The sequence below is a fragment of the Staurois parvus genome, unplaced genomic scaffold (genome assembly GCF_062004578.1).
Source record: "Staurois parvus isolate SC_StPar_1 unplaced genomic scaffold, SC_StPar_1.0 ptg000298l, whole genome shotgun sequence".
Taxonomy (NCBI): Eukaryota; Metazoa; Chordata; class Amphibia; order Anura; family Ranidae; genus Staurois; species Staurois parvus.
In genome coordinates, this window is record NW_028318094.1 from 1,112,990 (window position 1) to 1,125,867 (window position 12,878).

The window sequence follows — 12,878 nt, forward strand, 5'->3', positions numbered from 1 at the left end:
AGTCGTGGCTGAATTCAGAACAGTTAACATCACAAAAGAATTAGCAAATATTCCAAGCATGATCTGGACCCAGGACCACGACACTGCAAAGGACACCATGCAGCTCTGAATCATAGTTTGGTAGGACACCCCCTGGTATTTCTGGAAGTGGCCATCTCGAGTAAGGACAGATGATATATGTAGCAATTACTTCCTGGAATCCATCTGTCTTTAGCTTAGGCATTGGCCGAGCTGAGAACCCTCCCTCCCCTCTTGAAGACTCCTGGGATGTATGACCACTTTTACCTAGGCAAGGAAACCAGAAAGTAAATGAAGTGTAAAAAAAAAAAAATCATAAATATCTGTGTAATCTGCTGTAAGTTTTACACCAAACAATTTGTACCACACTCTGCACTGCAATCTGTGAGCCTTGTGTGCCTGCTGAATGGTTCCAACCAGGGCTTTTTTTTCAGTGGGGGAACGCAGTTCCGGCACCTCCAGCACTGAATGGATGTAATGGCAAGGAGTCCTGGGGTGTGCTAGAGGGTCTATTGATGCTGGCTGCCTAGGGTCTATTGTTGTTGGGGTTTATGTTGCAGCTGGTTGAGGATCTATTGTTGCTAGGGGGTCATATGTTTGTGGGGGGGGCATTTGTTTGAGAGATCTACTATTGAGGGAGGGGTTTATTGATGCTGGCTGCTTAGGGATCTATTGTTGCTGGAGGGAATCCATATTGGGGTCTATTGTTGTTGGGAGTTTCTGTTGCAGCTGATTGGGGATCTATTGTTGCTGGGGGGTATTGTTTCTGTGGGGGGCATTGGTTTCTGAGAAAGATCTGTTGAGGGAGGAGTTTATTAATGCTGGCTGCTTAGGGATCTATTGTTGCTGGGAGTAATCTATATTTATATTGGGGTCTATTGTTGCTGGGAGTTTGTTGGATCTGATTGGGGATCATTAGACTGGCTTCTGTTGAACAGATAGCAGTACACAAATATGGTACATGCGTACCCAGCTGTAATCCTTGACAATCTGATAGAGATGTAGGGGAACCAGTATTCCTTGTTCACTCAGTGAGCTTGTGCACAAGTTATATCCCAGACACTACATTACTTCTGGGTAGGGCAGAGGCAGTGTAGGAATGAACAGGGAATGCTAGTTCCTGGTGTCTCTACCTCCCCTGCTTCCCCTAAAATAAGACCTACTCTGAAAATAAGAACTAGTGCTATTTTTGGGAATTGCTAAAGTATAAAACCTGCCCCAAAAATAAGACCTAGCTGTGATCAGGGTTTTTTTTTCCCAGCCAGAATGCCATTCCACCACCGGCCCTGCGCACACCCATATCTACTGTCCCTTATAAACACAGAAGTGCGGCTGAAGTGACAGCACCATCCGCTCCCACAGAACCTCCCTACCACTGTACTCACTGTGGGACAGGAAAGGAACAGATATCTGCGGGTGCAGTATGTTTAGGGGGCGGGGCATCTCCTCCTGCATGGAAGCCAATGCCCCAGGGGTGATCACCAGCCAGTGGGGGAGAGGCGGAGCGGTAAGTGCACATGGTGCATGGTGTGGGAAGATAGAACCCAAAACAGGAGTTACTATAGAGAGGGGCCGGCTGATGTGCAAAGGTGAGCTGCAGTCAGGTGTTGCAGAGGTAAATTGAGTCAGGTGAGTTGCAGACAGGGTTTATATGTGAGCTGCAGCTGGGGGGGGGAGGTGGCGCGCAGAGGTGAGCTGAGTTGCAACCCACCTTTGCACCCCCAACCATGGCTCACCCCTGCATCCCATGTCTGCGGCTCATATCTGCATCAGGGGCGGACTGAGCATTTGGAAACTCGGGCACTGTCAGTAGGGGGCCCCATGAGATGCCCCTGTTACCTTTTTCATAGGCTTTTTTTTAGTTTGGGCAAGGACACAGGGGCCCCATAACTTGTCAGTACACCCCTGATCTGCACCATGTCTGAAACTCACCTGTCAAGTCACCCCTGCAACACCTGACTGTAGCTCACAACTATCAACCGGCTCTCTCCATAGTAACCCTCATCCACAACTGTCTTCAGCTCACCTCTGCACCCCCTGTCCACATCTGGACATTTAAATAAATAAAAAATTAAAAAAAATAAGACCTACCCCAAAAATAAGACTTTTGAGTCAAAAGAAATAAGACCGTGTCTTATTTTCAGGGAAACAATAGCTATGATGAACAGCACATGCATTTTCCAAGAACTCTAGTTAGCTACTATATACATCCTAACATCTTTACAACACATACATTTAAAAAAATAAAAAAAAAAATAATATATGAACTGCCATAGTCTGCATTTTTCCCCCCCTTACAGGTTGTTATCTATTTTGGCTATGGGATCCACCACAGTGCTTAAAGACTGAACACACCAGTTACTGTCCTGCAGCCAATGAATGACACCACAGAGAACATGGGATCCAAGGCACAGTTCTGTGATGTTCAGCTCCATTAATTAACCATACATGTAATAGAACCTAGTGATGTGTAGACACTGAACCTACAAGAACCAGGGTGTATATTAACCACTTGATTAATTTTGGCTTCTCACCCAACTTAGTCTACTATATAGGATTACAAAGCTATGAATTATTTTTCAGGAGGACTGAAGAAATGCTTTAGCAAGGAACACAACTCTAACATTATTAAATGAATTTAGACCTATTTTGTGCTGTGCACATGCCTTTCAAAATATCAATATTTGTTAAAGAAAAGCCAGTAAAAGTGTAAATCTACAGGTTAAATACATGTACTTGACCTGCATTACCTTCCCAAGTATTGGATTCTGTTTTGGTCAGTCTGGATATTCATACACCCTACCTTGCACGGCCAGATGGATACCTACTCTTTTCTTGGCAAAAAGCAATACATCGCATGTCCCCAAAATGGAAACAAGCCCCCAATGGGGTTTAACTAGTGACATTTAAATGAACCTTACACTAGCCAAGATGGTTGGACATTTTGGTAATGTATTGTGCTGGAAAGACCCCACAAGCCTCTGAAGATGTTCTCTTTATTTCCAGTGAGGTCATAAACTCCACCCATTCTTGTACAAGAGGACACCTAACAAGATTTTGCTTTGCCAACCCTCCTATTGGGCATCACAGGGACCAGTTTATAATGGGTATGGGCTGAAAGTGCACAAAAACCTCACCACAATCCCGAATGGTAGGTGTATTGTAACAGAAAATTCAAAAGAAGCACATGTCTAACAAATTATGCACTTATTTGCATGTTCATGAGGGGAAATAAGTATTTGATCCCCCATCACTCAGGATTTTGGGCTACCAGATGTATGCGAGATACAGATAAACTGAGATTAGAAGCAATCTCTTAACCTCCTTGGCGGTATGATTCCTTCTGATTTTTTGTGCTGAAAGCGGTACCATTTTTTCGCATGGAAATAGTTTTTTATTATAGGCTGTAATTTTTAGGAAAATTTCCCCACAAATCATTATCACTCAATTCTGTAAGTGGTTCTGATTTACTATCGCTGTTCTCTAGCCGGTCTAAAACCGCTTTTGACGTAAAGGGACGCTTTTTGGACGCCATGGACTTTTCCAAGTTTCCAGGCAGAAACAGACAAAATGCAGGCAGGGCACAGGACAAAGCACTAGGGACAATATGTATGTGAAATGGGATGAAACAGCAATGTTTTACTATTTAAAATTGGGGAAAAAAAAAAAAAGACATTTTTTTAAATTTCGCAGCGCCCGTACGTCCCGGGAACCGGAACACAGAAGCCGGCATCGGCCGGAGGAGATGGCCGGGGACGCTGCAGAGGACACATCGCGGGAGCGAAGGACAAGGTAAGTGCTGCAGGGACCCCCAGATCAGTGACACATGGTAAGCCCGAGTGTAGCTCGGGGTTACCGCTTGTGGTATAGAAATTCTACCCCGAGCTACACTCGGGAAAACCGCCAGGGAGGTTAAAAAGGGATTGCTGCTAATCTCATTTTGTTAGCTCTATAAAAGACACCTGTCCACAGGAGCAAACAGATTTCAAACTCTCCACCATGGAAAAGCCCAAAGAGCTGTCCAAGGATGTCAGGGACAAGAGACTGTAGACCTACACAAGGCAGGACTGGGCTACCAAACTATTGCCAAGCAGCTTGGTGGGAAGGTGACAACAGTTGGTGCAATCCTTTGCAAATGGAAGAAACACAAAACTACTGTGTCTCCCTAGGTCTGGTGTACCATGCATGATCTCACCTCGTGGAGTGAGAATGATCATGAGAAGAGTGGAGGAATCATCTCGAGGCAGCTGGGACCACAGTCACCAAGAAAATTGGTAATACTACGCCGACAAGGATTGAAATCCTGCAGTGCCCACAAGGTCCCTCTGCTCAAGAAAGCAGATGTCCAGGCATGTCTGAAGTTTGCCACTGAACATCTGAATGATGCAGATGACTGGTTGAAAGTATTGCCAGAGGAAACCAAAAATCTAGCTCTTTAGCATTGACTAAACTCGCTGTGAGGAGGAGGAATGCTGCCTATGACCCCAAGAACACCATCCCAACTGTCAAACATGGTGGTGGAAACATTGCTATGGGGGTGTTTTTTGCTAAGGGGACAGGACAACTGTACCACATCAAAAAGGGATGGATGGGGCAATGTACCAACAAATCTTGAGTGAGAACCTTCTTCCCTCAGCCAGGGCATTGAAAATGGGTTGTGAATGGTGTTCCAGCATAAGGACCCAAAACACACAGCCAAGGCAACAAAGGAGTGGCTCAAGAAGAAGCACATTAAGGTCCTGGAGTGGCCTAGCCAGTCTCCAGACCTTAATCCGATTGAAAGTTTGAGTTGCCAAACCTTAAGGACTTGGAGGGGATCTGTCAAGTGGAGTGGGCCAAAATCCCTCCTGAGATGTGTGCAAACCTGGTGGCAATCACAGAGATCAGACATTTCCTGTAGCTGGCCAACAAGTACCAAGTCATGTTTTGTGAAGGGGATCAAATACTCACTTCCCTCATGAACATGGAAATCAGTGCATCATTTGTTAGACATGCATGTTTTGAATTTGCTATTCTGTCTGTTACAATACATCTACCATTTGATTTTTAGACTGAGCTTGTGTGAGCGGGCAAACAGTCAAAATCAGCAGGGGATCAAATACATTTCCTTCACTGTACATCCAAATTGGGAACGGTTTAGGAATTACAGCTCAAGAGAAGCCATTTTTTTTTAAGGGACCAAAAGTAATTGGACAATTGAATCAAAAAGTGATTTCATGGCCAGGTGTGGGCTACTCAATTAAGCAGGCAAAAGGTCTGGAGTTGATTCTAAGTGTGGTATTTGGACTATTGATGTGAATCTACATCAGGTGTAGAAAAGAAGCTGAACATGCAGGTGAGGCCATTGTAAGGCTTCAAAACACAAGAAAAAGCGAGATCGCAACATTAGGAGTGGCCAAAGCAAGTTTGGTACATTCAGAGGAAACGCACTTGTGAGCTCAGACCCCCAGCATATGTTGCATAACTAGGAGGCAATTCTCATTTCTGCCCAAAGTATAACAAGATACAAAGCTGAGATTTTTTACAGGCCTTTCTAGAACCATGGTGGGAATAAAGTCAGTAGAGACATAGAAATAGGAGTCAATAGAGCCATAGGTATAGAAAAGTTTTTATTTAAGCATTTGCTGTTTTAATGTTGCATGTTTGACTCCTGTGACGTATCCATAGGCTTAGAACAGCAATAGCCACAGACCCAACAACCCCAGCAGTTACAAGTGCTCTAACCAGGTCCAATGTAGAGTACTGTGAGGAAGCAGTTCCTAAGAGGGAAAAAGAAATTTATAAAAATGCCTTATACTCCAAGTGTAGAAGACAAACAAAAAAAAAGCCCACAAACAATACACCCCACATACAGATATTACCTTCCAGTTTTAGCATTTTATCATGCTTAGAAATAAATGCAACAGGTCCTTGGGAAGTCACTGTGTTCTTTAGAAATGTCAGATCCTGGTGTTTGGCCATTCTCCCTAAAAACAGGATTTAAGGCTTAACACAGTAGACCTTGGTTTCCCAGATAAAGCATCTCCCATTTGATGGGTGAGAACCTTAAAGACACAAAGCTGCATCCGAAGTCATTGTAGAATACTCACTTCTTCTTTGACCACAAGAAGCCATACAGTTGTCCATGGTAGAAGGCACACAAACAGAAGCACTGCAGTGGAAATATACCTGCAGACAGGTTTATACAGTTAATTACAGCAATGGAAAAAAAAGAAAAAAAAAAACCCCAGAACCCTACAGCAAGAGATGGTTTGTTTACCAGGCCTTCAAGGGCAAGCTGGGTGGTGGAGTCTACAAATGTGAAGGTGTTGACAAGAAAGCGCTTGTAATAGTTTGGCAAAGGTACAGCCTGTGAAGGATCTTTAACAGGGATCAGTCTGCTAATGTAGTTGTCTCCATCAAACTGGCAACTAAATAAGGGGGGGGGGGGGGTGTGGAGGAATAAAAAAAAAAAAAAAAAAGTTTGTTCAAGTGCACAAAATGTATTTTAGCTCTTTTTTTTTAAACTATAGATTCCCCACCTGTCAAGCAATATGGGCCATTGAGGAAGGAGTGTAGGATCTTTAGAGTCGGTGGCCCAGCAGTCATTTAAGACAAGGACAAGGTTTGGGTCCGTTCTACGTATGATACGGACCTCCAGGTAGACTGGTTCTCTGAGCACCTTGACCACAGGATAGTCCCCCTCACTGTAGTATGATGCATAGGCAAGATCTGCATTACATAAAGAACAGTTTACACATGCAGAACCACAAAAGCTCCTTCCCCATCCTTAACCAAGTCTAGGAGTAGCCTGGACTTCCTGAAAGGCCATTACCAATGTTAAAGTATAACAACTCATCAAGCTACATACACTCACCTTGTGCAATCCTCATTTCCAACTCAAGAGGTCCAGATGTACTAATAGGAAGAGGTGGTGGCAAGGTGTTCATTGTGATAGCCAGTGGTACAGTAGCTGTCTGAATGTAGCTGCAGCGCACAGTCACCCTAGATAAAGACAGTATAGTATTAGATACCAGTGCTTTATTGTACCTGTAGCAGATTATGCCTCTTACCTCATTGTACTGTCCCTGGTGATAGAAGATCCCCGAAATGTCTGTACTCCTCTTACAGCTTCAATAGTAGTCTCATAGGTCACTGAACTACCAGGTACCTAGGATGATGAAAAGTTGAGGAAATGCCATAATAGGCAGGCAACAAGCTTTTAAAGCAACACACACGGATTGTAAGTTAAAGGCCAAGCTCCTTTTGGAACGTGTCACACCCATATTTAGGGCAAATATTTAACATGTTCCAGCTCCGGACACCCTGCCACACGCGATCTTCTAGCACCCACTGTTACAATTTCAAAACAGTGTGGCCACACAGGGCTCTGCCCATGTGGTTACGGAATGAACTACATCTGTTGATCAGCTTGCCAGTTCAATGAGAACTACCAAGTGCTCTTGTACCTCGATTCCTCATGCCATTCAGTAACTGCCTGCCTATGAGGGACAGAGCCTGCAGGAGCCTGGCATTGCACTGGTGATATAGATTATAATATATATCTATCCATTTCCTTTTGCAAGTGATGCATAAAGGAGGAATTTACACAGCACAAAAAGGTGTGAATCCTGTTTACTTGAAGCCTTGAACTGAAGGGTTCTTGAATATAAGCATGCCCTAGTTGTCCCCATGAGAAGGAGGGATTCATGCAGAGAGTACCACTAAATTTACACAACTAGAATGACCTTTAGGAGCCATGACAAAGAATACCAATTCAACAGAAAGTTGCCATGATCCTTCACTAATTGGGAAGTGAAGAAACCCATATTCAGCTTTACCAAGTGATGCAACAACCCCCAATTAGAATTGTAGCAAAAAGGTTTAAAATATTTGGGCCACAAATTTGCAATCTAAGCATCAGTGGCTCTCCAATCTCAGTCCCTGGTTTCATTATTAAATTTATATGCACAAGGTTAGTCATGCTAGCTGCCTGTGGCATCAGTCTTTATGACCACAAACTCCATTTGATGCAACTGTATTGTAACACCCACCTGATATGCATTAGCACAGGATAACGGGAACCTAAACACAGCAAAGGAGCCACTTTTAGCTACTGAAAGCTGAGAACAGGATTGGTCCAAACCAGTCACACGGACAGACTCCAAAAGCAGAGGTGGCTTGGTCAGATCTTTGGACACTGCAATCTCCATGTGGTTATCAAATGAGCACTGTGTGGTCACTGTAGGAAAAGAGATGTTTGTAAGTATATACTGTCTACAAGCAGATCTACAGTGTATCCAAACACCAATTTTTAGTATTCAACCTAAACTCCCCCCATGCTTTATTTTGCCAAGAAAAATCACTTTACAAAAAGTCCAACATTTCTGGCTGTGGCCATCTTGAGTAAGGGCTGATTCTTCATGTAGCATTTACTTCTATGAATCCATCTGCCCTTAGTTCAGGCATATGGGTGTGCCTAGCTGAGAGCCCCTCCTTCCCCCTGGGATGTATGAGAAACTAGGAAGTAACTGATGGGGCCCCCCACACCACTATAATACACCTTCCTATCCGTTTACTAATGCTAGCAGCATAAGGAGTAAGAATAGTCAAGGTTGATGGAGCAAAACTCCACAATAGTCAGACAGTCCATTTAGAATAAATGAAGCCATCTCATCTAAGATTGCAGTAAAGTGCGCTAAGCCTACAGGAAAGTCTTGGATCTGGCACGGCTGTACATATTGAGCCTGGAAAGCCCTAGAAGCATGGCTTAGTTGCAAAATAAGGCAAGCTAATGAAGGAACACATTAGAAAGTCACTATATAGGTCTAGATAACATGAATTAGCCATTACAAAACCCTTTAGAAGCTTAATTTAACAAATATTGGTTAGAGGAGGACTTAGTCACCCAGGATCATGAAAACATTTTAAATGCATTTCTTTAGCTATGGCTGAGATACTAGTAACTGTACCTTCCTCTACAAGCTGTCCATGGGCATATTCAAACATACTACTACCCATCTTTGGTATGATAAGCAGCATTCCACTTACACTTTTTGCCAAAGAAACAGGGCATTGTAGCATCATTTGGGGAATAGCAGCATCCCATCTCCTCACAGACCTCGCCATTCACAGGTTTACCAGCACAGGCCAGTTTGTCCACGTTACTGACAGCAGAGCAGATGTCAGGGCTTGGGGCATCCATAGCATCTAAACAAGAAAGAAAAGCTAACAATGTGTGATCTGTCTAACTTTTCATAGTTGTAACTGCATGGATGTAAAGTATGTGGCTTGATTCCCAAAGTAGGGTATCAAGCCATATACCTTGTTTCAGGGGAATAGGACATTAGAATTTCCATTTACAAGATTACTTGAATTCAGTTACCATTTTGTATTGGGCATGTTTTCTCTATCTTGTGTTGCTCAACTGTATCATTCACAATTTCTTCTAGAAGGAGGACCATCAGATACTCTTCATCCTATCAAAAAAGGAGTAGGACCAATTTTGTTAGAGTATGCATTACACACTTAACCAACTGAATGGAATCCCTGCCCATTCACTAAGGACTCATGAAGTTCTTACATTATGCAAGTTACCCCCCCCCCTGAAATCGCGCAGAAAAAAAAAAAATAGGTGCTCCCCCAAAAAATAAACACAAGTCATACAGCCACCACATGCATTTTCATAGACTCATGTAGAGCCAAAATTACAGTTTTAGTAGGAAAGTGTTATCATCATCATCATCATCATCATCATCATCATCATCATTGGGATATTCTCTGCATTTCCTGTCCAAGTAACAGGCATGAGGAAGATCCCTTAAGATCTGTCTCCAGAATAAAGAAGGAATAATGAAAATAACTGCTCTGTAAATGGTCTTTCCCCATCACTGTACTTCTGGAAATTGTCACCAGGACCTATTAAGTGGTTACACAGACTGAAAAACATGACAGGAGTTGAGCACTTCCTACTGTCCTAAATGAAAGGTTTGGCTGTTCATACACATTAAAGCTTGTTCTGAGCTATGCTAGTAACTAGTATTTTAGATTCAGAATTCTAATTAGGACCACTGATCAATTCCATGTACGTCAGGTTTTTTGATCCTATCATGGACCAAATCAAATTTAAAGTCTAATAAAGCTTACCACTTCTCTCACGTAGCATCCATCATAGGCAGCACCTACAACCATCGTGTTATTAGGTCTCTGTCCTACCCAGAGCCGGCAAGCAGAATCATTTTCTAGACGCTGAAATTCATCCTTGAAATCTGATCAGAATATGAGATATTGTCAGTTAACAAGATACATTCTAATTATGTTGTAACATGAATGCAAGCCAGTGTAGCACTAACACTTTAGGAGCTTCAATAGCTTTGGATCCCCCTATAGTCCTGTACAGCAAGGCAACACGCATTCCATTCAGACTTGCAGCCAGGAGATAGTGGCCAGTCCTTGAGCTGGTTGAGGTTTTATTGAGGAATACAAATTTGATAGGGTGAGGGGTGTATGGGATGCCCAGAGGAACTGGAGACAAACTATATACAAAAAGGTCTTTACTGCAAAAACTCTTTTGGAGAGCTAGGCAGCCTCTCCTGTTGTACCACCCCAGATCCTCCTCAATCCAGCAACTCTGGGTGAATCTCTGGGCAGTTGATCCAGTGCCTGACACTACAGTGTGAACAGTCTCAAGTAAAGCTAATCCAGTGTCCCACCACAGTGCTCCTTTCCCCTTACTGGCCCAGGCCTAGTCACTTAGCCACTGACCCACTGGCAGCACAGGAGGATGACCACTACCAGGCCTTCTAGTTGGGCCAGTTCTTCCCTGCCACACAAGTGGTCCTCTTAGGGGGCCAGTTAAGTCCCAAGGTCTTCCACCTGCAGGTGAGCCCCTTTCCATCTGGGCCCCCTCACAGGCTCCTGCCTCACATGTGTCTTCCACCAAAAACTCTCCTCCTGCTGAGCAGGCTTAGCTACTCCTAGAAGTAGGTCCTGGCCCCTTGCCAAGCCTCCTGTTGGAGATTGGCCATGATCCTCCAACAGTACAAACCAGCCAATCCTCAGATCCACCTACTGCTTTTAGACCTCTCCAAAGTTCTAGGACAGGGGGAAATTGCAGAGGTCTGGTCTGCAGAGCCTCTCCACTCTGACCCAAATTTTGACCCCTGCTAGCCATTACTCCCAGGCTGCTACTCAGCCCTAGTTAGTTCTAGCTCCCCCTAGCTACCTAGGAGGGTGCTACACCAGCAACTTCTCACATAACACGTGATGTCCAAGTCAAGAGACTTGGAACCAGGTCAGGATTTCATTCCTCAAACCACCAGGTTCTCTGCACTCAAGAGTACGCAAACCCAACATTTTATATTCTTGATATGTGCCTGCAGTGCCATGGACTTGTATCCTGTTCCCTTTGTATGGCATCCTGTGTGTGAAATCTATGGTGTTGCTGCCAGTCCCTCTGCCTTCCCATTAATAACTGACCATACTAGGCAATAGTTGTGGTTAGTGTTCTGGCTATGCTGAGAACTCCACCTACTCTATTGATGTGTTCCCCCTACACAGCCCATCACTGAGGAGACCAGCATAGTGTTTTATATCATTCCATTTTAAACTGTATGGGTTGTTTTACAAAGTTAAGGGTTCACATACATCTGTGCAAAAGGGCCATGTTTGCATACAGGCAGTCCTGATCATGTCTTTTTGGATGCAGCCCTAGTCACTAGTCCCAATTTGGGAACCACATAGGTACGGAGGCATTTCCCCAAATGCAGACAGTATGCAGTCAGACACATGCCTGCATGGCACTCAGATTGGAACCAGTGGTTGTGTCCATGCAATTGTTGCATCCTAACAGACAAGAATGACTGCCCGCACACAGAAGCATGAACACTTATGTATCTCAGGTGGTCAAACATAACCCTCTTGCCAAGTCTCCTGCAGAAATTCTTACACACATCAGTCCTCATGCACACTGGACATTTTTACAGCGGCTGTTCTTGGCTTTTGACATCTTTCATCCACAGCAAGCAAACTCCCCAGTATATTATCCTATGTGTTCATGCACACAGGCTAATCAACTTTTTTGGCAGGAACCCCCCCCCCCCCCAAACTAATGGGTATCTAGGAGGAGTTTAGCTGTAAAAATGCTCTATTGCTGATAAACACAAACCGCAGTAAGTCAGCATTGGTGACTTTTTCCCCAACCCCCCCCCCAAAAAAAAAAAAAAGCCACCATAGACAGCAGAAACAGACAATTTTGCTAGAAGAATTTGTGAAAGTAGCCTTATTGAAGTCCATGTGTCAGATTCATCTTTGATCAGGATGTGCTGCTTACATTTACCATGTTCTGTAAGCCAACTGTCCAATTAATTCACCAACTAATCATTATGAACAGCATCCCTACGCTTGACAAGCTCCACCCACAATAAGCCAAGGTGAAGCGGGTTTAAAACATACTTACCAAGCACAAAAGCAACACCTTCAATAGGCACAGAAAGTGACAACTCCATTTTGTTCAGGGCACAGTGGAGGTGAGACGCACTATCCCAATACCCATCCGCATCACATACCGGCCACGTCAACCAGCAACTCCACAGCAGCAGTACTAACCCTAATCCTGCCCTAGAATAAAACATTGTATACACTGTGTGCAATACTGACATGGAGCCCTGACCAGAGATTTATAGTCTGGAGGGGGAGGCAGGGCTTTAATCTGTTTAAACAGGGACTAATGTGCACACAGGTGATCTTAATATGATTTGAACTCTGGTGCAGCACACCATCCAGCCCCGCAGCCTGTGAAAGTCTATGGCCTCATCCACACTGAGCATTTGCTCAGCTCCTCTGAACACCTTTATTCATGGCATGAGAAAAGCTGCTTGAGC

At 44.0% G+C, this 12,878-nt stretch overlaps 1 protein-coding gene across 1 annotated transcript; it reads right to left on the bottom strand.

Annotated features, from left to right (window-relative positions):
* Positions 1-5,614: 5,614 nt before the first annotated feature.
* On the bottom strand, positions 5,615-12,632 carry LOC149457996 (zona pellucida sperm-binding protein 4-like). The gene is made up of 12 exons (XM_089682772.1): positions 12,455-12,632; positions 10,144-10,265; positions 9,383-9,476; positions 9,049-9,207; positions 8,052-8,239; positions 7,071-7,168; positions 6,875-7,002; positions 6,540-6,729; positions 6,278-6,428; positions 6,108-6,186; positions 5,880-5,984; positions 5,615-5,777 (listed from the first exon to the last, which is right to left on the bottom strand). Exons 1-12 carry the CDS (start codon positions 12,627-12,629, stop codon positions 5,632-5,634), a joined length of 1,635 nt encoding a protein of 544 aa, XP_089538898.1. The 5' UTR covers positions 12,630-12,632; the 3' UTR covers positions 5,615-5,631.
* Between the last annotated feature and the right edge of the window lie 246 nt (positions 12,633-12,878).

Excerpts from the sequence above, each read along its gene's own strand:
- LOC149457996 (XM_089682772.1), bottom strand. The coding sequence starts at position 12,629 with ATGTTTTATTCTAGGGCAGGATTAGGGTTAGTACTGCTGCTGTGGAGT. Across the intron at positions 10,266-12,454 it reads AGGTGTTGCTTTTGTGCTTG|ATTTCAAGGATGAATTTCAG; the intron begins GTAAGTATGTTT and ends TATTCTGATCAG. Across the intron at positions 5,985-6,107 it reads TTCTTGTGGTCAAAGAAGAA|GGAGAATGGCCAAACACCAG; the intron begins GTGAGTATTCTA and ends TCCTGTTTTTAG.